Here is a 25,426-nt window from a genome sequence, read left to right as displayed (position 1 = left end):
CACTAAATATCACTTCCACACAAGCAAAGGACAGATTGGGAATTCCATGATTTACTACAGTGGAATCAGTAAACAATCCTCATCTTGCTATTTGCTTGAAAACCCGCTCTCAAGTTAATAACTCAGAAATTAAAAGAATTTCAAGGCACCGAGTTGAAACTCTATAACTAATTATGCATAAAGTAAATGAGCATAAAATAAATTTACTGGTGACATGGCACCCATCACAGCACGCTAATAAACAGAGTTCTAACTGCCAAAAAAGATTTGTACCTCAAAATTTGTACCTGAGCATTGCTTTGACAGTCGACCCATATGGAGAGATTAAGAGCTGAATAACTTTGGGAAGCACAGCCAAGCACATGGATTAAGTAAAATATAATTTGCATTCCAGCCTTGGTGGCATCAAAATCTGAATTCCTTTAATACATCAGTAATCAGATTACAAATAGCAGCCTGGTTCAGTTCAGTTCAAATCAGTCCTGAACTATTAATGGAAATAAAGTTAGAGAACCTGTTTGCACGACCAAGTAAAATTTTTACCTGCACAAGTTTTGTTTGATTCGTCTTCGTTATTACCACAATCATTAGCTCCATCACAAAGCCACCTCTTGGGAATGCAGCGATTATTTTGGCACTTAAACTGATCATCAGGACAACTGTGATTGACTGTGGAGAAGAAAAGAAAGGGTTTTTTTCCCGAAGAAAATAATCTGAGAAAAACATCTGTGAAATCTGTGAGAAGAGCACATTAAATGCTGTTCCCTAGTGATGCAGTCAGTGTGGTTATTCTGGATGTATAACCACCATGACATAAGGATTGTTCAGCACACCAGTCAATTACAAACAACACAGTACTTCAATCATAAATTAAATAATATCTAATAAAGATGCCAACATGGAGATCCTCTCCTATTAGGTGATAAAAGCAGTATATTACAGTGTTGTTTCCTTAAAGAAACATGTTCTGGATCCCATCTGGGCAGTGTGATGACGTTTGCAAACTAAAGTGAATATAAACAAAGGAAAACACCAAAGGGAACAGATGCAAGCTGCTGAGTGCAGACCCAAAATATGATACCACAGTGAGCAGGGATTTGGGCAGGTCATAAAATGCTTCTAAAATGAGGCACATTACTGTGAATGGCCACATATAGATCTGCTGTTTACCCACCATGAAATTGTAGGTGTCAAAAAAGTGAAATATGCAACATGGTGTAAAAATAACAACAAAAAATAAAATCTGGTATTCAGGAGTGAACAAGGTATCTTTCAAACGTGTTTTGCTGGCTACCAATTTTCATGGAAAGGATGAAGCTGAATGCACAGGATTTATGTAAACACTACTGGCTTGCTCTTGCAACTGTAGGAAGGTGTTTATGTTCTGCTTCCTTCATGCTAATAACATCTATTATTAGCAGATCTTGCTCATCTTGATCTAGACAAGAACGTTAAACTGTACACAGTTTCAAACTTAAAATAAAAATAATTAAAAATAATTAAAAATAATCCCCAGCTATTTTTCACCTATTCAGCCGTCCACAGTCTCTTTTTTAAAGTTTAACATACATGTGGAAACAAAGGGTATTTAAAATGAAAGGATGTCTTGCAGGCTTATCCTTGACATTTCAGTAGCTTTTATCTTTGACCTTTTTGCCTATTCTTGCAATTGAAGACAACACAGAGCGAGGGTGATATCAATAGCACACAAACCCTGGCTGGTGTGCAGGGTGCAGAAGCACAGGAAGCAGAGATTAATTAATAATCTGAGCAGAAAGGTGGCCCAAGTCTCGTATTTCCAAAGTTTGTAATGGAACTGGAGAACAAAACTGGAGGCATCCAAGTAATAAAATCACAATTTGAAGACTTTTTTTTTAATTTTAAATTTGACTTCAATACTTGAAATAAATACTGCTTTAAATGGTTGTTAAGCTTTTGCTCATATATATTTAGTAAAGTGTGTCTATTCTACTCATAACTGCAAATGTTTCAAACTCATAAAGAACTATTGGGGTTACTATGGCAACTGCTGAGAGGAGATCAATGTTATCACACTGGCCCTGTAAACTATAGATCACATTCAGGTTTAAGACCAGGTTATGATTTAATTTATATTTGTATAAATCCTCAGAGAATTACAATCTTTGATCAATGAACTGGTCTTCCTTACACTAATTTAAAAGACAATCAAGTCAAATCTGCTGAAAGATTTTCCTTCTCACTGTGTTCATTAGCTGAGCTCCTTAATTTAAGGGCAAGAAATGTTGGTTTCAAAGCAAAATGAGAGTAAGCATTACAATTCAGACCTAGGAAAATATTTTTAAAAATATTACTGAAATCAGCAGTGGTTACTACATGGAGCTACCAAAACACACAAATGCTGTAAAAAAAACCAAAACACAATGAAACAAATCCAAAACTGGCCATTTAACAGCCATATGGCAGAAGGTGAAGGAATTACAGAGGATCACAAATTTGAATCAGCGGAATCAGGCCCCTGTGAAGCAGGCAGGATTTACCTAAGGATGAATAAGCAATCACCCCTACCAAACACATTCTCTCAGCCCAACCAGCCTCACAAAGGCCTCAGCAGAAATACACACATCCAGTCTTACACATCCAACCCCTAGAATCACTTCAGAAAAGAGCAATGAAATCTAAAAAACCTGCCATAATCTACTAGAAGGAAACAAAAACAAACCAAAACACAACAACAAAAATCTAGCAAAAACCCAGAACAGTTTAGAGCTGCTTGTTCTCAAAGAGATAAGAAAGAGAGACTATGATAAGAGTTTTCAGGCACATAGAACAGTACTGCAGAGCAGAAGAGTGTTCATGTCTACAACTGATTGGGAGAAATATTGTACTTTCATTTCAGTAAAGGAGATTTGGTTTAGAGAAATGATCTAAGGACAGAAATTGAAAGCATTGTGACAAGCTGAGAAAGGAAGAGAATTCTCAGTGCTGAGACACTAATTTTAAAGCAGGCTACTTAAGTACCTCCCAGAAATGAAAGGGACATAATTGGTATGTTTTCTATTATTTTTCATTTCAACAGTGGAGCTCCTCTACAGCTAAAAAATACATCTCTTGTAAAACTGTAACTTTAAAGACAATGCACATTAATTTGATACTGTAAAGTGGTGCAGGGAGCTGGTTTTTGGCTTTGTTGAAGGTTTGGTTTTCTTGGCGGGGGTATTGGGGAGAGGGGCGATGTTTACTTTATTGGTTTTATTACTTGTGGGGTTTTTGTCTTGGTTTTATTTTGGTTTTGTTTTTTTTCTTTTTTTCCTGAGGATTTTTGTTTGTTTGTTAATTTTAAGAAATGCATTATACAATTTCAGAAATGTTCATGGAATGGCTGGAAGGGACCAAAATCCCCCTGGTGCAATCCCCTACTTGAGCAGGCCAGATAAAGCAGGTTTTTCAGGACTGTGTCCACAGAAGTTTCAAGCATCTCCACAGACAGAAACTCTACAACCAGTTTGGGTAATCTATTCCAGTGTCTGACAGTAAAAAAGTGTTATCTTTCAGATGTTCAGATAAAATGAATGCTTTTCAGTTTGTGTACATTACCTCTCGTCCTTCTAGTGACACCAGCAAGAAGAGCCTGGCTGCCTTTTTCCATTCCCTCCCATCAGGTGTTTTACTGTGACCCATGCAAGAAATAGTGGAAAACAAAGCAAAAACCACCAATATTTAAAGAATCAGGAATGACTATGCCAACCCCAAAAGGTGACTGCTCTTGCACTGTGCTATGCAATGAGTGCACCAGTGAGATTTGAAAGGGCTCTTATTACAGCACCGAGGAAAAGAAGGAAATGAAAGATTTACATAAAAGTCTTAAGGATGATTGCTTTTGTTTGGCTGGCACTGTCTGGTTTGCAATCCTTGAAGTCAAGCATGGATTGAGGGTTAAAAGGTAAGGGCATACGTACAGCAGATGTCTGAGTGCTCGTCGCTGCCGTCCAGGCAGTCGTCGTCCCCGTCGCAGCGCCAGCGCTCCTGGATGCAGCGCTTGTTGCTGCACTGGAACTGCTCCGCCTTGCACAGCTGGGACAGCACTTCTCCCTCTTTAACTGGGGAAAACATCCAACAGGAACATCTCTTTGTCTGCTTGATACACCCAGAATGCAATACTGTCCCACAGAAATACATATCAATTCTTGTTCTTGCTCTTCAGAGCATTTTTAGGTGAGCTCCGCACATCTGAGGTAATTCCACCTGAAGCCTGTAGTGGCACGCATATCCAAGTGCTTGGTTGAAGGAATTAATTTTAAATAAATGGAAAAGCTCTGAACAGAATGGCACTCAAACTGGTTTTTAAATTGCTGCTTAGATGATAACATAAAAATATCAGTTTAAAATATTGCAATACCTCATCAACAGCAAACAGGAGATTGTCTGACAGACATTGGCCAAATTCTGTTGCACATTTAGAGATAGGAAATGATTACTAAAAAGCCGATTCTTGTAACCAAGCAACAACTCAAACACCTGCATTATGCACTGGCAAAGACTCGGCAGAGAAGGATAAAATTCTGCTGGGGTAGAGGTAAGTAGCAAGCTACAAGCTTATTGATAAATCCAGGCAGATGTATTTCTCAACATCAGGCTCAGAATATTTCATGTGTAAATGCCACACATCAGTCCAGGACTCTCTGAAGAAGACCAGAGTCCTTGGAAAGAGCCAGGCAGTGAAGTGTGCTGGGGAAAATGCAGGAAACCTGCCCCATTCTGATCTGAAAGTCTCTAACCTCTTTTCCTAATACCTAAATTCTATCTTACTAGTGAGGAGTCCCCATTCCAGTTATTTCTGCTGAAAAGAAAAATAGCTTTTTTTTTTTAAGGAAAGTGATGTCTCTGCCTGGTCATTGCAGGCTCCATAATGTTCATCATGTTATGAAATAATCCTTATGCTTTACTCATCTCTACTAAGCTTATTGCTGGAGTCTTATGTAAAATGTTACAAGTCACTTCAAGAAATACATCAATGAGACTTACAATAAATAGAGAAAATTTTTAGAAAGCTATAAACAACAATTCTGAACATTAAAAAAAACCCAAAAAATCTTGTAGTACCTGGCAAGTTTTTATTTTAATTCAAATCCCCACCTTTTATTAGAACAACTTCTATTGTTTCAATGGAGATATATAAAGAAAAGATGAAAGACAGCAATATTTGCACAGTCTGTATCAGAACCTATCATATATAAATACATCAGCTTGATGTGTTTTATGAACAGTTTCATCATGAGCATTTCAATGTCAGATTTTCAATTAAGATACTTAGTTGAATTATCTAAAAACTGTTCATATATATTCAATTTAAGAATTATATGGATCCATTTCTGATACTTTAAAAGATTTCAATGAACTATTCAAATGCTTTATCACGTCGGATATGCTGAAATATTTTCCAATGCATTTTATCCTTAAATAGTGTATGTAATATTCTGTTTTCTTTGGAAAATCTTTTATACTCTGTAAACTAGAATATTTATTCAAGTAATATTTTTTTGTCTTATAGACCCTCTAGGAGGCCACACTTTATAGTTTTGTTTTTAGGTCTGACTTGATCCCTTAACAGCAGCATCAACTCAGATATTCTGTAAGAATCTTACTCATGCAGGTTGTGCTGTTTTCCTCCAAAAGCTGATTATCAGCACAGGCACAAACTCTGCCTCCAGGAATGGCCAAACAAAGAGTGCTGCAGCCTCCATTATTAACACGACAGGCATTATCACCTGAGAAAAGACACAAAAAACAGCTTTAAAACTAACAGCAATGCTAGAACTAACCAATGGGCTTTTTGGTTGCTTTGGTTTTTTTTTTTTATTTTCTTTTTTCTTTAGGAACATAAACAGATGAAGAATTTTTTGCAATTACTTTCATGTTAGGAGCACATTATTCTCATGGTTTGGTTATTGTGGATTATAATATTTAAACATAATTAGTTACAGGTTGCAATACTCTATAAAATAATAATAGCAATAATAATAATAATAATAATAATATAAAAACAAAACCAAAAAACTGTACCATCATCTCACAGCATTTTATCTGCCTGTTTTATGAAGGGAACAAATACTGCAAGATATTTGGTACAGCTACATGCACTCAGTGGCTTCAAGGAATCAAACAGCAGATAAAGGAATGTTTTGAAGTTAATTGGCATCTGTACACATTAAAACAATGTGGCTACAAAAGATTAGGAAAAAAAAAAGAGAGAAAAGAAAAGTATAAAGAGATTTATGGCAGATAGAATATAGGCAAATATTCCAGTACTTTTTTCTGAACACATCTGCCATTGCTCTGCTTTGTTTTTCCGTGTTATTGTTCCTTCCCCAAAGCTGTCCCCATGAAGACACTGACAGCTGTCAGGTGTTTTAACCATCCACCAAGAGCTGCTGCATCCTCACCACCTCATTCCTGAGGCAACCAGTCTTAAAGTCACTGAGAACCCACAAATATCACAATTTCTGTTTGCATCACTTTGGTCACGACCTAATTGCTCAGATCTGCACTGCTGGGGACACCCAGCTCCTCATGAGCAAAGCTCTGCAGATTTCAGGTGTTGGTGAGAAGTGATAATGATCAAGCAAGATATAAAACTTCATGTCTGCTGAACCTTTAATTTAAAATTACTTTTATTTTTTTTTTTTAATCTTATGGGTCTAGTAAAAAGCAGTTCTGCTTTTTAAAGGTGTAGAAAACATTTCTCAGCTTCCTGGGCCAGAACAGACTCCACACAATTCCTTCTCCTCAAATCTCCTCACTTCACCTTTCATAGGAAATGTAATATTAAGTTCTCATGGAGCTATGAACATGGATATTACACTGTCCCATCAGAGCCATTCCTGCAGGGAAATCTCTAAACTTTCAATCAGATAATGAGCAAAAAAATTAATATTTTGAAAATTTTTATATTTTAAGATGTACCTTAATATGTCTTGCTGTATTGAACAGTGCTTAATAACCTTTTTCTATACTTTTTCTGATCCACTGTACACAACATTTCTTAGAGGAAAATGAGAACCAGAATGAAAATGAGTCAACAGTCCATTAAAGCCCCACTGAAGTTTTAAATAAATTTGTGCAAATTGATTAGTAGAGAAAGGCCATTGTGGTACTTGTGCTTTCACTGGGCAGGGTGTAATGAGATGACAGGAACACAGATATATAACCAGGGAAAATGGGAATTCTCCAAGAGGTGTGAGGGCTTGATCACAATTTTAGAAAGAGCTTAGACTGGACACTTAATACACATGATTAGATCCTGACTTCAAGTATCAGACTATGAGCTAAACCACTAAAAAATCAACTGTTACAAGCAAAATATTATGAACAAAACATCAAAAATGTAAGAAATGTATTTGAGTCTAAATTTTGGGAAACCTCAGGTATAACAAAGCCTCAGAAAAAGTAGCCTTGAAAGTCTACTTTACAGGGCCATCATTGTACAAATCAAAGATATCAGTATTGCAAAAGTTTAAAAAGTTCTCAGAAGCTTCTGAAATAACAAACCAAAATACAATCTTCAAAAGCGACTCCAAAACTACATAGCACAAGTCAAAACATTTGCAATGATTTAATTAAAGAATGTACATGAGTTTGTCAGCTCACTAGAAGAGAATAAACCTACAGAAAAAAAGACTATTTCAGCCAAATATAGAAAACACATGATGATTCTGAAGCCAAATGAAAGCTGAAAATAAATAACATCAAAAATTAAATCACTAGATCAAAGTCAAATGGTCCATCTTGAAGATGAAAAGTCCCTATTTAACCTCATAATTGGGATGACAAACTTCTGCACAGTGGGTTATGTGCTAAAGTGATAAAAGAGGGGATGATGACAAGGAAAATAGAAGTACCAAGAGTTAAAGCAAAAAGATCCAAGATAAAAAGGTTTATGAAGTGCAGTCTTCAACCTGAAGGTGCAATGAGACCTTCAGTCCCATCAGTCTTGCTGAAGAGACTCCTATGCTGAAACATCTCCCACAACACAGTTCAAACGAGTTAAACCTCTTTATTGAACAAGCTGTAGAAGCTGTAAAGCTATCCCAAAGTATTTGGGAAATTAAATTTCCACAGCTATAAACAGCTATTTTATATGGTTGTTCTTAAAATAGTCCCAAAATTTTAGAATACTTTCAAAGTCATTATCATATTTCTCATATTTTGTCAGCTTTTAAAAGCAGCTGCTGCCCTGTTGATTGCATGGGATTAAATTAGGCTGATTTCATTTTAATTAGCTAAAAAATTAGGCCAGAGCTAAACAATGTGATTGCATTTCAGTCATCATTCTCAGGGAAAAAAAAAAGAAAAAAAAGGCAAGCATGCACATTTGTTTAATCTTCTCATTTAAGAGATATACTGAAGTATTTATTGAACTTGTATCTTCTTCTGAACCTAACCTCAGGTGCTGTTAAATGGTGAAAGCCTCCTTGTAGGATCGTCCTCCACACGTGAAGAGCAGCAGCCTGGTGCTCAAGCTCTCTGCGAGGAGTTCAAACATTAGCTGATTTCAAAAGAGGCTACTTTAATTGCTGCAAATGCATTTACACAAGAATTATTGATATGGAAGTAGCAATCCAGCCTTTCAAAGCAGTGGAAATACCTGCAGGCCTTGGCAGAGCCATATTCTGAGTGCAAATCTAACTCCTATGATTACTGTGCTTCACCTTCCCATTTTTTAGGATTCCTGATATATAGACTCAAAGACTCAGCCTAAGGAAGTAAGGCGAATTCTAAGCTCTGAAAGCAAAGAAAAATAAACCAAAAAAAAAAGAAAAAAAGCATTTCTCCTCAAGGAGATCATGCCTCAATGAGACAATGAAAAACATCTTTCCTTGAGGGGATCCTAAGATCTTCCTGTCCTACCCAAAGCACAAAGCAAAGCAGTGTTGGAACAGGATCCTGGAGAAGCCCCTCTAATAAAAATCCCAATCTGAACTGATCTGTGCTGTGACAAAGTTTCTGCTTGTGCAGTGACAAGACCAGCAGCATCAGAGCAGTCACCTCAAAATATCCCAGCCAAGCGTTTCTGAGGTATGTGCATGCAATCTTTAATAAACAACTCCTCTATAAAGTGGTTTCCTGTGGTTTTCTCTCTACAACAATTCAGCCTTGAGCCTGCTCTTTTACAAGGAAAACATGCACACACACACAAATAGATTCTTTAAAATAAATTTTTATGCTCCTTTGGGAACAATGGCAAGATCAACCTCACTGAGCGTGACAAGAAGGGAAGTTCCTAAAGGCTGCAGTTAGCTTACAAAATTCCAATTACAATTTCAAACAAAGAATATATTAACGAGCCAAATTCCCTCCCTTAAGACTTTAGCTCATTCAGCAAAACTGTCTGAGAGGCAATGTTTTCTCTCTCTGGTGTCAGCTTATTTGGAAGCTAACAGCAACTGCATTAAAAGTCCCTTTTTTCTGAAAAATAAAGGAATTTTCTGAGTACCAAATAAAGCAGCAGTAGTATTAAAAGCAAACACTGTATCTTCTATTAGCAGACGCGGCATTCCAAAATCGGGCCACCTCGAGGGTAGATTTGGGCCCAGATTTTGCCTTAAAAACACCAACCAAACAAAACCCACACTAAATCCAAGAAAAAAGCCCCAACAAACTGTACTTTTACATGTCTTTGAATGTCAGAGAGTCCCTGAAAAGCACCTGTGATAAGAGGAACACTGTTGCACCAACCCTGACTTAGCACAGTGCTACACAGACGAGCTTGGTTTAGGTAAGGGAGATTTAGATGCCACAGCATCAGAAAAAAATTAAACAGTAAAAAAAATCATCTTTTAAACAGTGTTTTATTTATAGTAATTCCTGAAGGTCATTTTTATGTTTGGTGGCAGACCAAACAAACATTATAATTTTGGTAATTAGAAATATGTTTCTGGTATTAGAAATATGCTTTAACTAAAGTGAGAAAATACTCAACAACTCATAAGAATGCTGCATGCAGCAAATGGAATGCAAAGTTTTCTTCAGTAAAACACACTTTTAACTTTACCTTTAGAGTAGCACTTGCATTTTCTAAATTCCATCCATGCAGACCTATGGCTTTTATCTCCTTTCTCTATGGATACAAGTAGCACCAACTATGGATTTTTCCACTACTCTCAAAGAACTACTTTTATTCTGTGCAACATACAGTGTTGATTGTAGACCAAGATGAGAGAGCAAATTAAAAAAAAAAAAAAAAATACAGGCAGGATCTATGGTCTCATTTAAGAAAAAGGTAAATGCAATCATATATTTGATATCTCTGAGCCAATGCAGATATGTTAACCTCTGTAACTGATAATTGCACAGCACCTCTTGGTCATGCAAGGAAAAAAGGCAATAAAGGCAGTGTGAATGCTTAGAAGGAATTCAGACAGGAATAATGCTGTGATTCACTTTTTAGTATTTATGAGAGAATCAATTTCTACATCAATGAACTGAAACTCTGGAGAGTAACTTCCTTATGCCACAACCCATATTTGTTATTCTGTTTTTGTTCATCCAGTCACCTCAAAATACTTGGAGACTCTAAGGAAAAATGTCCTTTTATGGCAGACCTCTGGAGAAACTGTATAAATACCTTGCTGTTTGCGTGGATCATAAATCTGGAGCCCGAACAAAGGTGGCCTCTCACTTCTCAACAGTGTCACATTCCTTGATACCAGATCCAACTGGAAAATTGACCCATTCATGTAATCTGTCCAGTATATATAATTTCCATGATGTGACAGTCCAAAAGGATGATTCAAATCTTTTCCATTGTAGACTACCTGCAATTAATAAGTGGTAGGTGAGCATCAGCAAAGCTAAAAGAATCTTTAATTTTTCAGAGAAATTAAAACAGGAAATAGGAATACTGAGATAATTACTGTCCCAAACATAACAACTTAATGCAGTAAAATTAAATAAAGAGTACAAAGCCCTTCTGTGCAGCAGAATCAATATCTAACTTAAAAAAAGAATCCAAAAAACAACTACATATAAATTCACTTTAAGTGGCCCCCATCAGAGAACACGGGAACAAACAGCCCAGGGAAGTGGTGCTGTCTCTAACCCTGGGAGGATTTGAAAGATGTAGAAGTGATGTTTGGGGTCATGGTTAGCGGTGAACTTGGCAGTGCTGGGTTAATTTTTGGACTGGAAGATCTTAAGGCCTTTTCCAACATAACCAGCTCTATGATTCTGTGATTCCATCCCAGCAGATTCCATTTGGAGTCATTGCTCTCCTTCTGGCTGGGATCCTTGCTTGAACCAAGAGCCTTGTTCCTGCCGTGCTTCTAGAGAGGAGGAAGCAGCTCCTCATGTGCCCTACCTTGTCTATTTCTAGACACAAACCCAAGAGAAAGTGGAGGTAAAAATAACTAAAATACTTCTTTGAGGTGATTGACAACCATCATCTCCTTTTGCCCTTCAAATTTTCTCTTTGGACCTGGAATTCTTATATGCAAAGCTCCTCATCTCTGAATTGCTTTTGATCCAAATTCATCAATCAGTCAATTTTCTGACAGCTATTGGTGGAATTAAGGACGTCCTTATCCCCCAGAATCTTTATTGTATTAAAGAATTATAGATGTGACTGATCCAGCTAAATTTCAACCAAAATATCCTATAATTAAATACAAATGATTAAGGACTGAAAAAAAAAATCTTATAGTTATTTTCAGCTACATAAATTCAAGTAGTTATACATTTTTTGTTATATCTCAGGATTATAGAAAAATCACTTTAAAAAAAAATCCAAAAATAATATATTCTGTGACACACTTCAAAATAAAACCTGTAAAGACAGGTACTTCTTACTGTGCACCAGTCACTAATTTTATGAAGCAGGTGATAAAACTTGCCCAAACATGAGCCTTAACCATTTTCAAAGTGTCCTATTCTGTGCTTGTTGCTTCTACAAACCCACACAGAATGTCTGCACAGAGCTGTATCCAGCTACTACAGGCATTAGTAACAACTAAAGCAATCTCTCTCCATCTTTGACAGGATTTGTTGAGTGCTGCCCCTCTGAATATTACCACAAATACTCAAAAGAGGCAGAGGGATTCATAAAAACCAGCTCATCTAGCAAAGTACCAGGAAAAGCCTCTTTCTGGCAAAGCCAAAAAAAACCAGGTTTTTCTACTGAAAAGTTCTTTGCAGCTTTGTGACTCAATCAAAATATGATTCCTTTCTACATGAAAAAAAAATAATTAAAAAAAGAATAAATGAAAATCAGGTTTTGTGTTCACTTAGGACAGAGGAACATCCTAAGCTGTGTTTCAGTCTCTCACTTGAGACTGCCACCATGGTTCCAGCAGAGATGACGCCGAACATGCCGCGGGGTTCTGCAGACTTTAAAAACCTTGGGAAGTATTTTTAACGTAACACAATAAAATCCAGAGACAGAACATGCCTGTGGCAAACCAGCAGCATTTCTCTTTTACCTTTCTGTCAGTCCCATTCAAATAGATCCTTTCAATGTGATCATAGTAGGCATCACACCAGTACAGCACATTGGCTCGGTAGTCCAGAGTTAAACCGTTTGGCCAGAGCATCTTTGATGTGACAAAAACCTGCCGGCTGGAGCCATCCATCCAGGCCTTCTCAATCCTCCCCACGCTGGCATCTATTTCATCTTCCTCCCAGTCTGTCCAATACATCCATCTAGGGAATTACAAAAATGAGCATTCAGATCCCATTTTAATCAGGTGAATTATACCGCAGGCTTTTAGCGGCAGCTCGTCCAAGCCAGAGCAATTTTGATTTTTGCATGTTTCTTTCCATGGCTGTTTCTACAACTCTGTTTACTGTCCCTGACCACTGGATGCTGCTGAAGTGACACTTCTGTTATTTTGCTCATATTGTGATCAATTACATGAATACCAGAGAACCAATAGAGAAGAAAAGTGAAAGAATTAACACCTTATTTATTCCCAGCAGAATTATGGGGTTTCTTTGTTTATTTTCAACCATGAACTTTATTTGTATGGACTTTATCACAAACTTCAAATTTTTAAAGTGAGCTGGTTCTGACCAGGTCTAATTTGCCTTTTGGATGTAAATCTCAGTTTTTTATTACACCTAATTCTATCAAAGAACTTACAACACAATAATTATTTGCACTCTGGTTTTAGAGCTAAAGGATAACCTTGACATTCTGTGAACTTCAGGTCCTACATGAAAGCAGCTAAATCACTCAGAAAAATGTTAGGAGTACTTTGTCCATCACAAAAATGTTTAGAAATGGTGAAAATTACTTGACAAAAAAGCCAGCAGGCAATTTTAGCATAGTGTTATGGATTATAGTGCAATAATATAGATTACAACAAACAAACAGACAAAGTCTGAAAGAAAGGCACCAATATTACTTTGGAAAAGTTAAAGAAAAAAAAAATCTATTAACTCCTCTAAAAGTATTGGCTCAGAGGAATTCTATGAGACATTCTGTCCTGAGCACTACAGAATAAACCTTTCCTTATTGAATTTTTCTGAATATCATATTGTATTATAGAATTTACCCTTGATAACTGTGATTTCAACCATTTAAAACACACAACTTGAACTTGTACAAAAGCAGAGGGTAACAAATATGCCAGAATAGAAATACCACTTTCCTTTTTCTTTTTTACCCTGTTTTTCCCTAAGGAAAATGAGCTAGTAGGAATACTTAAAAACCTGTAAGCACTCTGTGAATCATCTCAGATTGTATCACATACAGTCACATCATTTCATAAATGAAAACATTTGCCAGACAGCAGATGTTTACTTTTACTCAAATCTAGAACTCCAATTAATAAGCATTAAAGAGAGGAAAACATCATGCCAATCTTAAATGGATCCTGTTTGTTAAAGTAATCATGATTTAATTGCTATTGACACAAAAGATTTATGTTTTTGAAATAACTTCTGTGATCCTAACCCATTAACCATTTAATTGGCCATTTAATTGAAGAATAAAGTCCTGGAATTTAAATACTGAATTTACAAAAGAATGACATACTGAAGTGAAAAATTATTTTATTACCACACTTGTGTAAATTATGTCAAATCTACTGGTCAAAAAATTGATTCAAAGGCACTTTTACCTATAAGCATAATTTGATATTTATGAGAAACTGGAGAAAAATTGCATTGCACTGGTTTGCAGATATGCAAACACAGCTTTTTTTTGGTTTATTTTTCATTTCTCTCAAATCTGCATTAGAAGGTTGTTTTGGGTTCTTTTAATGCTTTTTCTAAATATGTGCAAAGAACATCAATCCATTTTTGATCCAGAAGCCTTACAAACTCCATTGCATATTTGGGTCAAACAGCTCCAGGTTTAATCACAGAATTGTAAACCCTGCACATGCCCTGAGGCTCAGGCAGACGTAGGTCAATATGGCACTTATTTTATCAGGAGACAAAATGTGTTTTACAAATATTTACATGACTTCTCAACAGCAATTACTGAGCTTTTCTCCATTCACTTTTTGTCTGTCCTTATTCCAGTTATCCTGTCATAAGCTAGGACCTGCCCAGAGTGACAGGCCTTAATTGTATCTCAAAATGCAGTTAATGCTCCAACACCAGTTAAATCAAGACTAAAATTTTGGAAACACAATTAAAAAGCCATAAGAAATGCTGTCCCTCAGGAAGTGCTTCCATGAGAAGTATAATCATGAAGGACACGCTGTTTTATTAGAGAAGTGTTTTATATAATGGTCCTTTTCAGGCAATATATCTTCATACACTATTTCCTGTGCCATGCACTTACTGAGCTGGAAAATTTAACAGAGTAATTGCAGGTGTGGTTATGGTTTGTGGTCTGATTTTATACCCTCACTACCTGACCTTAATGAATTGTAGGCTTTCCACAGCCACTTCCACTCCTCTAAGGACAGGCTCAAAAGGGAAAACCTGAAAGTGTAAATATTTTCTATGATAGGAAAATAGCAATCAATCCAGCCACACTGAAACTACCTAGCTGCATCATTTCCAGAGACAATTCCCTGAGCAAACCAAACAGTGATTTTTTTAAGTAAACCACCATTATACCACAGTGATATAATGTGTTATTTGTTGTTTTTATTTGGTTTTTTATTATGCTGCCTACTAAAATTAATTTAAGCTAATAAGTAATGTAGAGTACCTGTCTCAGTTTTGTAAACCAATGTGTACAAGGATATGGTCATAACTAGCTCCAGAAATTGAGAATATAGAGAGAGGAAATCAGGAGAACATCTTAAAATTTACTCGATATTAAAAATTTATACAGGACTTACACCCTCAACTTGTTTGAGGAAAAGGTGAGTCACATGCAGATTAACAGGACAGACATTCAGTAGTGACAGGCATACAAATTCTTCTGAAGGCTTTAGGGCAAGAATGCTGGGCAGAAATTACAGATGTTACAGACTCCTGAAGGATTACAGACTGCTACAGGACTTTAAAAACCTGATCCTGAGCAAATTAAATCCTGTATTTATGTTGTAAAGACAAACATTACAGAAAAATCAGTTTGCTTCATACCCCTTGACAGGATCGACAACAATTCCTCTAGGGTGAGACATGTCTCCCTCCAACAAAGTTTTCCTACTCTGAGCAGCTTTTTCCAGTCTGGCAACAGCAATTGTTTTCCTGTGGCCATCATTGGTCCAATACAGATTATTTCCAATCCAGTCCACTGCTATGCCTTCCACATTATCAAGATCTGTTGAGAAAAAAAGAGAGCAGTAGTATGAGATTAATACTATTTATATTCTATATTTAAGTATGTTCACTCTTTATTACGTGATATTTATGTCCTATTTTTAAAATTGCTTTTTTTCCTTTATCTACTGGTGGTCCAAAACAAATTGCAGATATTTGGTACCAACCAATGTATCAACTAAATTTGTTCACTTAAGAAACTAAACCTAAATTTTGTGAATCACTCACAGGTGTAGAGATGACAACACATCCTGTGAGACAAAATATGAGAAAGTTATTAAAAAAAAAAAGAAACTGCATGTGATGAGGAGTTTTGCAAAATATGTTTTGACATTTTTATCTGTATTTCTGATACACCTGAACATCGCTGCACTTTTGGGAAACTATTTTTCCTTGTGGTTTTAGAAGCTTGAGGGAAACAAAGGTGTCAGAATCAGCACTCTGGGACATGAAACAACACAACAATGACATTTCTAACCCAGCAAGCAGCTGGTCTGACAAGAATCACCCAAAGCACAGAACAAGTGTGGGTCAGGCAGTGGCTGAGAGCAGCAGCTCAGTCAGGTTTCCCAGGCTGATGGACACTGCTGGCTTTATTTTTCATCTCTCAGTGCCTTTGCTACATTCTTTTGAAAAGACAATGTCAGAGACAGCTGAAAGTTCCTGAGAGAGGAGAGTGGCCTTTGGTCTTGGAGTGGTCAAGGAGGTTGAGAAAAGAGCTAAGAATGGAAGGGAAAAGAAGAGGGAATTTCACCAAGGACCTGGAGCCCAAGGCTCAGGGAAAAAAAATCTGCTGAACAGAACAGGCAACACAGACAAATTAGAGCTGTGAAAAATGTCCTACAGAGTTCTGAGGGGCTCTGTAGGACCAAGCTTGTAAAACCAAGCTTGAGGACAAGGAGCAATTTGTTCAAAACCCATTTAGTTTTATCCTGTCTGACAGAAGCAATTTGAGCGGAACACAGTTTTTATACTAATAAGATCAGATTATTGTATTAATGAGATCATCTTTTTAAGGAAAATATTTTGCTGTTTTTTTGTTTCTTTGGGAGTCAAACCAATCCAAATATGACCTGTGTTGGCATCAGCAGAAAACTCTTAGATTAGAATGCTGGATACCTCCTAAAATTTACAAGACTTTTGCTCCCTGTCTCTTCAGCTTCATACAATACAGTCTCTGAGCTACCTTGCCTTCTGCAGAAATTTTGGGGCAAATGTGATTCTAAACTAAACACAATCTAAGCAATAAAAACAAACCTCATGGTAACTAGATACTAAATATATCAGACAGTGATTTTCTTTTCTTAAAAGAGAATTCTACAGCATGACCCTATAGAGATAACTTTCGTTGGTTTTGTGGAGTCACAATTAAAAATTCACTTTTATTTTACTATCTAAAAGCTTTAAATACATTAATTACTTTTCAAATGGGTTTCACACCAGGTGCTAAACAGGAAGAAAACAATGGGCATTCTGCCACTCTTGTCCTGGTCTGCCTACAGTAATTCAGTCCTGCTGTAAAGCCCTTTCAGCATAAAAGGGATGAGGTAATAAAATACCCTTGTGATCCTTCTTCACTTGCTAATTGAAAAATTAACATTTGTAATTCTGGACTTTCCATCAGTATTTGACTACCAACAGGAATATGAGAGCTCCAAATACATTGAATGTGGACATGAGATTTTTAAAACCAGCTCTAGAGGCAGCAGTTTGCAACGCTGGTTTTCAGTATGAAACAAACAGGCACAAGATGTAATTTGGTACAGCATGGCCAAGCTCATCAATGTCATGTGTAATAAATAGTGCCTAAAAAAGCTACATTAACATAAACCCTGCTGGGAAAACAATTATCCTATATACCAACCATCTAAACAGCTTCCAAAGAGCTTTACAGACTTTAGCCTTGTTTGAGCAACAGGTTGACCATGTAGGCTAATATTTATAAATAAATATCATAAGACTTTTAGGCTCACAGCAACCCCAAAAAGTCCCAAACATTAGGGGTAGTAAGACAAATAAAAAACCCCGAGCTTGTGTTCATGTTACATTGACTGAACATTATTTAGACCCGTTTAAAAATGTCTGTGGGTTTTTTTTCCAATTTTTATGTAAAAGACTGATCTTACATGCAGGTTTGAAAGGTTAATTATAATTTTTGTTGCTGGTGGAAGTAGAGTTCTACTGCAGCTGTGCCACCAGCTCTAAGCTAGGCTGTGCTGAGGGCTGTCAAATTGTTATCAACACTACCCAGCAGTTTGCTTCCCAAAGTGAAGAAACAGAAATCACAGCTGAAACTATATGGGAAATCAAACTCCAGCAGTGTGAGGTGCTCAGTGATCTCAATTCCCAGTCAACAGCTGTAGGATCAGGCTCTCGTGTAGGCAGACTGTAATTATCCAAGTTGCAATGCTGTCTGAACAAGCCTGACCTGACAGTCACCAAAAAAAAAGGCAACTTTTAATCTGAGAAGTGGCACCTACCACAGCTAGAAGCCCTTAGCAGCACGCTGTTCAGAGCAAATATTAAACCACCTCCTGACACACCTGATTTTCTGTAGTAGCCTTCCACCAAGGAACGATTTAATCTGTCCCTGCTGAGTTCGTGAGAGTTGACAAGAATAAAAGCTGAAGTGTTATGGCTGGAGGCCATATTAATTTTTTAAATCATGAAAAATACATTAACAAATGTTCTTTAAATATACTTTAAAGTTATGAAACTACACTAAGTTAGAAGTAACAATGTAAGCTCCTGGGGAAAAAGGAAGGGGAGAATGACAGTGACATATTTTTGGTCTTTGCAAATAATAGAATTGCCAACAATAAATCATCTGGTAATCCACAGCTCTTTCAGTATTGCATTAATATTTTTGCTATGTTGTACTTATAAAGAGTAGACACTGCACTAAAATATTATTTACAGGAATATGACCAATTTTCTGGTTTGACATACAGAAGTTTATTCAAGTTTGAGTGAACCAATCCCAACCTGTCTGACCCTGACCTGTTTGACACCTTCCAGCCTGGATGTTCCTTGCTGCTCCTTTATAAGATTTTCATTTTCATGTTTCCTGCTCCTTCCTCTACTCCACATTTGAACTACTTCATTGTCAAAAGAAATGCATGTTCAGTAGAGGCAAGTCAGCAATGGAAGTTGTGAGATGTACATTATCCATTCCTATGCTGGCAGTGAAATGCAGAATTACCAGACTGACAGCTGAGTATTTGTTATTTTCTGAGACAAATGCCCTTTATTAACCATTCACCAGAGCAGGGTAAAGAGCCCGTCACTATTCCTTACAACTGCTGCTGAAGGGAGCTTTGTGCAGACTCTGAGGAGAGACCTTACACTGAAAGAGCATCATATCACTGCACAGAGGAGATGGCTCCTCAGAAGTGTGGATTAAAACCTGCATTATGAATGACAGGGATTGAACATCCCCCTGCTAAAACAACGGCGTTTTAGTTACTTTCACCGTCCTGAGTTCCCATTCACAAGTAAAGATATTAAGCTCTCTGAAGGCTAAGATGAATATTTACGTTGCTTCTTAGATTAAGGACCAGAAAATAATTACTGTAGATTGAATTTCAGCTCAGGCAGTTGCTACCTTCTGCTGAAGGAGTGTTTCAGAGAAGGGTCCATAAAAGAAAACGAAATATCGATTGACAAACTGGAAGCTTTTTTCACCGCAACAACATTTGCTATGATGAGATATGATTCTAGACCAGGGAGATTCACTGTAGTGGGAGATGTGGGAACTAAAGACCTGCTGGAATTCTCTCTCATTGCTACAATAAATGTTAAAAGCATCTTAATTAAGGTTCTAATAAATGTTTAGGTCTAATTGTTGCTTCCACATACACAATGGAAAATGCATCAGGAAAGACAATGCTTTTTTCCTAATGAGTTTTCAAGCACTACAAACAGTCTCATTCTGCCAAACTACTTGAATAAGCTCCAGAATCCACAGTGTGATGTAGGCTGGAGTGAAGAACTCTTATAAAGTCTGCAGGGATTTGGGATGGCTCAACAAATATCCAGCTACTGGAAGGACACAGTGGAGACACAGGAATTTCTCACCAGTGGGTATAAGCTTGAATGGACAAAGTAAGAATTCACAACAGTGACTTAACCAAACTTTACATTTCTGTCCTCAGGTAAAAAAAAACCAAAACAAACAAAAAAACCAAAACTGGACACTGTAAAAAAAGTATCTCAAATTCTGTTCAAGGTCAAATTTGCATCCATTTCCCATCAGAGATCCAAAATAACCTTTAAATTATCTGCAAATGTCATTTCAGCTTCTGGGTAGCGAGCACCTCTGAATGTCACCATCACTGAGCATCACCTACCGTCTTTGAGGATTGTTTCTCGCTCCGTGCCATCAATTTTCTGTCGTCCAATTAGGAAACTGGTGGTATCAGCAAAGTAAATGTAATTGGTTTCAGCATGGAAGTCCAGAGCACGAGGATTGACCAGGTTCTCTATGGGGATCATGTACTCATCAGACACTTTGGTATTCAGGTCCATTCCCCGGATTATTCCTGGCCGTCCCTTCCCATAAAAAAGAAACAATTCATTCTTTGGTCCTGCAAAAGAAAGATTACAAACATAAACAACTGATGCTGCCTAATCTTCTTCACAGTGCATAATGTCCCTGTTTAATTAACTAACATAATTAGTGGGGAGCAGGAACCTTATTCAATACCAAAAATTAAACTATCTATTCTGAAGGTATATAGATTAAAAAAAAAAATAAAATAATCTGTCTAATTACATCACCCTATTCAAAATACAAATAACTTCAGTGAGCTGCTTACCTCTAATAATTTTTTTGTGTAAAAGTTCACACTGAAAAAGCAGTTGTAGATCACAGAATGACTTTGCATCTCCTGTGAAGTGGACATATATAGCTCCATATATAGCTCTGTAGGCATTTAATTTTACAATTCATTAGGATCTATCAAGGTAATATAGACCATGACTGAAGTAATCTTAAAATCTAACAATACCATGAACCCCAGCATATACAAAATACTGTATTTCCACCTTAAATTTCTCAGAATCAAACAACAAAACAACTTAAATTTCTTTCAGATTAAAAAGAATACAACAAAATCAGCATACTCTGTTCTTTCCAACTGAGGTAGAAAACATGGATATCAATACTTCATATTTCTAAGATTTTACAGTTTAAATAATTCAGTTGATTACAAACAGCTGAAGCTTAGCAAAATTATTTTCTTTCCTTAAAGAAACTTATAGATATCTTAGAGGCTTAATGCTATCAATATACCTCTTAAAATTCTCTACAGCCTTTTCCTGCAGCCTCTCAGAGTTTTTTGATGGAATTGCCAGTGAAAACTGCATCAGGTTTGGCTGAGGTCAAATAAATCCATCTACCAGCATCCATCAGAGTATCTAACTGCATGTCTTTTATCTGACCTAAATCAACACCATTTGACTGAAAAAAACAGGAGAAAAACAGGCATTCCCCAAAACTCCTGTTGCCTGTAGGTGACCGAAAGACTGTGTACATGTAACTTTAGATATTGCCACAGCTGCACAAATCACATTTGCTTTCACAAAGTATTCTGAGAAAAACCTTGACTTGCTCATGAGTATGTTCTGCTTTTGTACTCTAGGTTGATTGTATGGCTGGGAATTGGAAGTGACAAACTATTAAGCAGCGTTCCAGTACCTGTGTGCTATGAAAATGCATGGCATATAAATAAAGAGTGAGGCTGATTAATGTAAAACTTGTGATAATTTTAATATTCTTTGAGCATTCCAGGTTTAACCTGTCACTCCTGTGAGCTAAGCCAAATCAAACAATTTTAAGGGCATGAAAGAAGCGTATGAACAAAGCGTCAGGTAAACGTTACAAAGTTTACCCCAAAGCAGCCCATGGGATTTGCTGGAGAACACCCAGAACTATCCCCTGGACTATTCCTTGCTGCTTTCAATAACATACTTTTGCATGACCTGCCATCGCTCCCCAGGATGAAGCCAGTCCTGCAGCGACAGGTCCGTGCTTTGTAGCTGCTGCTGAGCAGGCAGAGGTGGGAGCATCCCCCCGGCATTCCGTACGGATCCGCTTCGCACGCGTGGCTTCTGACTGTGGAAAGGGGAGAACAGCGCTCACACCCAGCGAAAGCAAGACAATCACAGGCATCAGCATGGAGCAAGGTTAGAGAAAAAATATAAAGAAGGGGGATTTGAGTCACAATAAATCTACCCAGAATGTGACTGCTAAGGAAGGTGTTTTTTAAAGATGATATCCAAGCCAGGCCAACAATGCCCAGGGCTACCAAGCAGTGCCCATGGCTGTGTGCAGTCACCTCTTTGTGAATAAGCTCCTGCTCAGCATGTGCTGGGCAGCAGGGCCCTGGGGGAGCTGACACTTCTCCCCTTTTCCATTTGCTGCTTTGGTTCATCTGGTTGGTGTGGCCATGCCCACACAGCCTGGTATTCCTTCAGTTCCTTTAGACAGCAGCCTTCTGGGCAGATATGTATCCTGAAACTAAAGAACAGAACGAGCTTTGCAGAATTTTTCCATATTTATAGAATCACACAATGGTTTGGGTTGGAAAGGACTGTAGAGCCCATCTCATTCCAAGCCCCTGCCATTGGCAGGGACTCCTTCCACTAGACCAGGATGTTCCAAGCCCATCCAACCTGGCCTTGAACGCTTCCAGGGATGGGGTGTAGATTTGTACAGTTGGGATAGAAATCCAGCTGAAGAAGCCAAATAATTCCTTTCCCTTGATTTAATATTTCCAAACGCATGGTTCTATATTAGCAGCCCAACTTATTTATTTTTTTTTTTACTGTTTAATGCAATATGCAGAGAAAACAAAATCTACCAGCCTATCTTAAAATTTACTAAACTGGCTTAAAACAGAAGAGTATTCTAGCTCAAAAAATGTTCTGTTCTTCCTACTTTACCTCAAGCTTTTCAGGTTTTATTTTTAAAAAGAAAGCAATCAAGTGGTTTAGGGTCGATAAGGTTAAAGGTAGTACAGAAACTCCACCAAGCTGAGACAGCTTTTACAGAGAATCTTGACAAGCAACAAACATGTCCATTCAAAACAAAAGGAGTAGTGGAGTAATCAAAGGATGTAATAAAAGATTACATTGTGCCCATGTCTCTCCTCTACCCAACCTCTCCGACTCCCTCAGGAGTACAAGAGGGATGATAATAGCAAAGAAAGAGTCTTTGCAGCCTCCTTCAGACATTGACATCTGCAAATCAATGCCCTCAGCTCCAGGGTGAAAATTAGTTCACCCACTCTACATCAATTTAGAGTTTGTTCCCACTTCAGAAACTTCTCCAGAAGCAGCCATTCTGTTTAGAAACATCGACATTGAGAATTGATGTGTTGGCTTTTCTGTCTAAGCAGTCATGGCAAGAATTTATTGTGATCAGTCACGCCAAAAAAAAAATTCTCATAAAGCGTCACTGTGGACATTTTGGATCTTGCTATCTTTGCACCAAGTTCCCATAAGTCCCACTGATGTTCTGCATGCTGAAAGTGTGTGAACAGGTTACAGTCATACAGGACTATGGACACCAGAAATTCCAGTTTTACCAAAAAATTCTGATGTAAAAAGAGTTTTTCATTCTAGGTGAAAATGAAGATCTCTTTCACAGATGACAAAGCTGACATTCACACACATCAAGGAATCCCTGTCAGTGTTTCCCTCTCAATGCTGTGCTGGCAGCTCAGCAGCTTGGCTGCCCACACCTCTGCGCCTTTTTTGGCAGCCCCAAAGACAGGAGCTCACCTGAGGAGTCTGTCTGAAAAGCAGGCCCAGAGATTCCAGGAATCTCTGAAGTCTGAGACGTGTGGACAGCACTGGACATCCAACAATTCTGAAGGTGTTAAATTCTCAGTGTGTCACAATGTGCAGAGCAGGACTCTTGGGCAGTTCTCCAAATTGAATTCTCACAAAAGGGATGAGCTGGGAGCTTAGAGCCGCAGGAAAAGGGGCAACAACCACACAGAAAACTGGGCAGCTCAAGGAACACAGTGCTGTGCTACAAGGAAAAAAAAAAAAATCCCTCCATCTTCAAATACTTTTTTCTGGTAGGACCTTTTAAACCACACAACCATTTAGTATCTGTCTGTGTGCTTTCTAGAGAAAGGAATTTCAATCTTACCTGCTGCTTGAGTTCTCTTCTGGTACACACGGATCTCTTTAGCATTGTCCAGCCTAGCAAGAGCCTGAACATCAGTACCGTTGTATCTGTTTATTCCTAAAATGCTGAAGTTGTCTGAGTTAACCGTATATAAATAGTTCTCAAATACTGCCAAACCACAAAGATGCCTAATCTGGAAAAGAAACAAATGATATTATTTTAGTTCAATATTTTAGGCATATCTATGAGTTGTAAATATCAAACAACACTGTGAATGGTTCGTGATAAACTGTACAAAAGGTTTTCTGAATATTTGTAAATAAACACAAATAACACTAAAAATATAGTTCATATTCTTGTAGTTTTAAATGTATAATTAGAAAAGCTTTGTACAAGAAAGATAGAAAATTCAAATTATTTAGCAATCTAAATTAATTTACTCTATAAATTTCTCAGTTTCTCTGTTTTTTAAATTAAAATCTACATCCTTGAAGTGCAACAGCTACATTAGTATTAACTAATGACCATAAACTATGATTATTACTAATAAATAAATAAAATTATGATAATTATTAATGATCATGAAGATAAATTAACTATTATTAACTAATAAATATAGCGAACTTAGAAATTTCAAACACAGTTCTTAGGTGTAACTGATCCGCTTTTTAAAATGATTTTATGATCAAATCAGGGTAAATGGTGCAAAAAATGCCTTCTGAATATTTTCTTGAGTACATGAGAAATAGACACTTTCTGTCAGCTTTGCTGAGTTCCTTTTGTGTTGCTGTCTTTGAATGTGGTGGTGGCCGCTTGGTAGTGCTTGTTTGTCAAAAAGTGAATTCTAAAATTGTTTTAATCTCTGATGTGTCTGGACACATTGATCAAAAATTAACTAATAGCTGGTAGTTAGACAATCACAGCTCAAACACAAAGTGTTCAATAATTTAGAGGCTGTGCTTGATTTATAGATTTATAAAATGTAAAATATCTCACAGGCAATTCTGAAAACTGAACAAATTAAAGAGAATTTTTTGGCAGATGTTCAAATATTCACAGGCTGAATATCTTATTACTTTAATGATTCAACTGCTCACCACAAAGTATTTACTTATCTCATTCACTCACTAATTCAGGCATATGTCACCAAAAACCAACCCAAACAAAAAAAACCAAAATGGTTGTGAATGAAGCATTTCAATCATTCTGGAAATTTTACCACTGTTGGCCAAGTCTTGCCATTGTATTCTGTCTCCATCCAGAAAAAGGAATAATAATAATTGACATCATTGGAAGTGTTTGATTAAGACCAAATAGAAATTCAATTATAATAAGATGAAAAAGAAAATAGCCTTGAAAATAAAGACACATCTGTAACAAACTGTGGAATTGTCCCCTGAATTACAACCTTTTCTTCTCTGTTTCCATTTGCACTCAGTTGAAATCTTTATCATTTAAGTTTCATGGGAGATTTTCTTTATTAAAACTATTTAAGCTACATGGCTCTTTTTGCAATGTGTTTTGTAATGTTCTAAATATTTGGATTTATTTTTTAATTTGTTGGGTTTTTTACCTCTCAAGAAGCTT

The 25,426-nt window shown here is 37.0% G+C and overlaps 1 protein-coding gene across 1 annotated transcript in view; it reads right to left on the bottom strand.

Moving 5' to 3' along the window:
- Positions 1 to 25,426, bottom strand: part of LRP1B (LDL receptor related protein 1B) — a 714,787-nt gene that overhangs the window by 202,004 nt on the left and 487,357 nt on the right. Inside the window, exons 11-19 of the mRNA XM_088058617.1 lie at positions 23,861 to 24,032; positions 21,671 to 21,814; positions 20,049 to 20,285; positions 15,520 to 15,700; positions 12,453 to 12,672; positions 10,604 to 10,793; positions 5,625 to 5,747; positions 3,939 to 4,079; positions 544 to 669 (exon numbers count right to left, since the gene is read on the bottom strand). Coding sequence (XP_087914743.1) covers positions 544 to 669; positions 3,939 to 4,079; positions 5,625 to 5,747; positions 10,604 to 10,793; positions 12,453 to 12,672; positions 15,520 to 15,700; positions 20,049 to 20,285; positions 21,671 to 21,814; positions 23,861 to 24,032 — 1,534 coding nt within the window. The remainder of the gene's footprint in view (positions 1 to 543; positions 670 to 3,938; positions 4,080 to 5,624; positions 5,748 to 10,603; positions 10,794 to 12,452; positions 12,673 to 15,519; positions 15,701 to 20,048; positions 20,286 to 21,670; positions 21,815 to 23,860; positions 24,033 to 25,426) is intronic.

This window comes from Pseudopodoces humilis, chromosome 8, assembly GCF_049639895.1.
Source record: "Pseudopodoces humilis isolate 2021_Gansu_Grassland_sample_001 chromosome 8, ASM4963989v1, whole genome shotgun sequence".
In the NCBI taxonomy this organism is placed as follows: domain Eukaryota; kingdom Metazoa; phylum Chordata; class Aves; order Passeriformes; family Paridae; genus Pseudopodoces; species Pseudopodoces humilis.
Note: the sequence above shows the minus strand (reverse complement) of the source record. Positions and strands in the feature narration are given on the sequence as shown.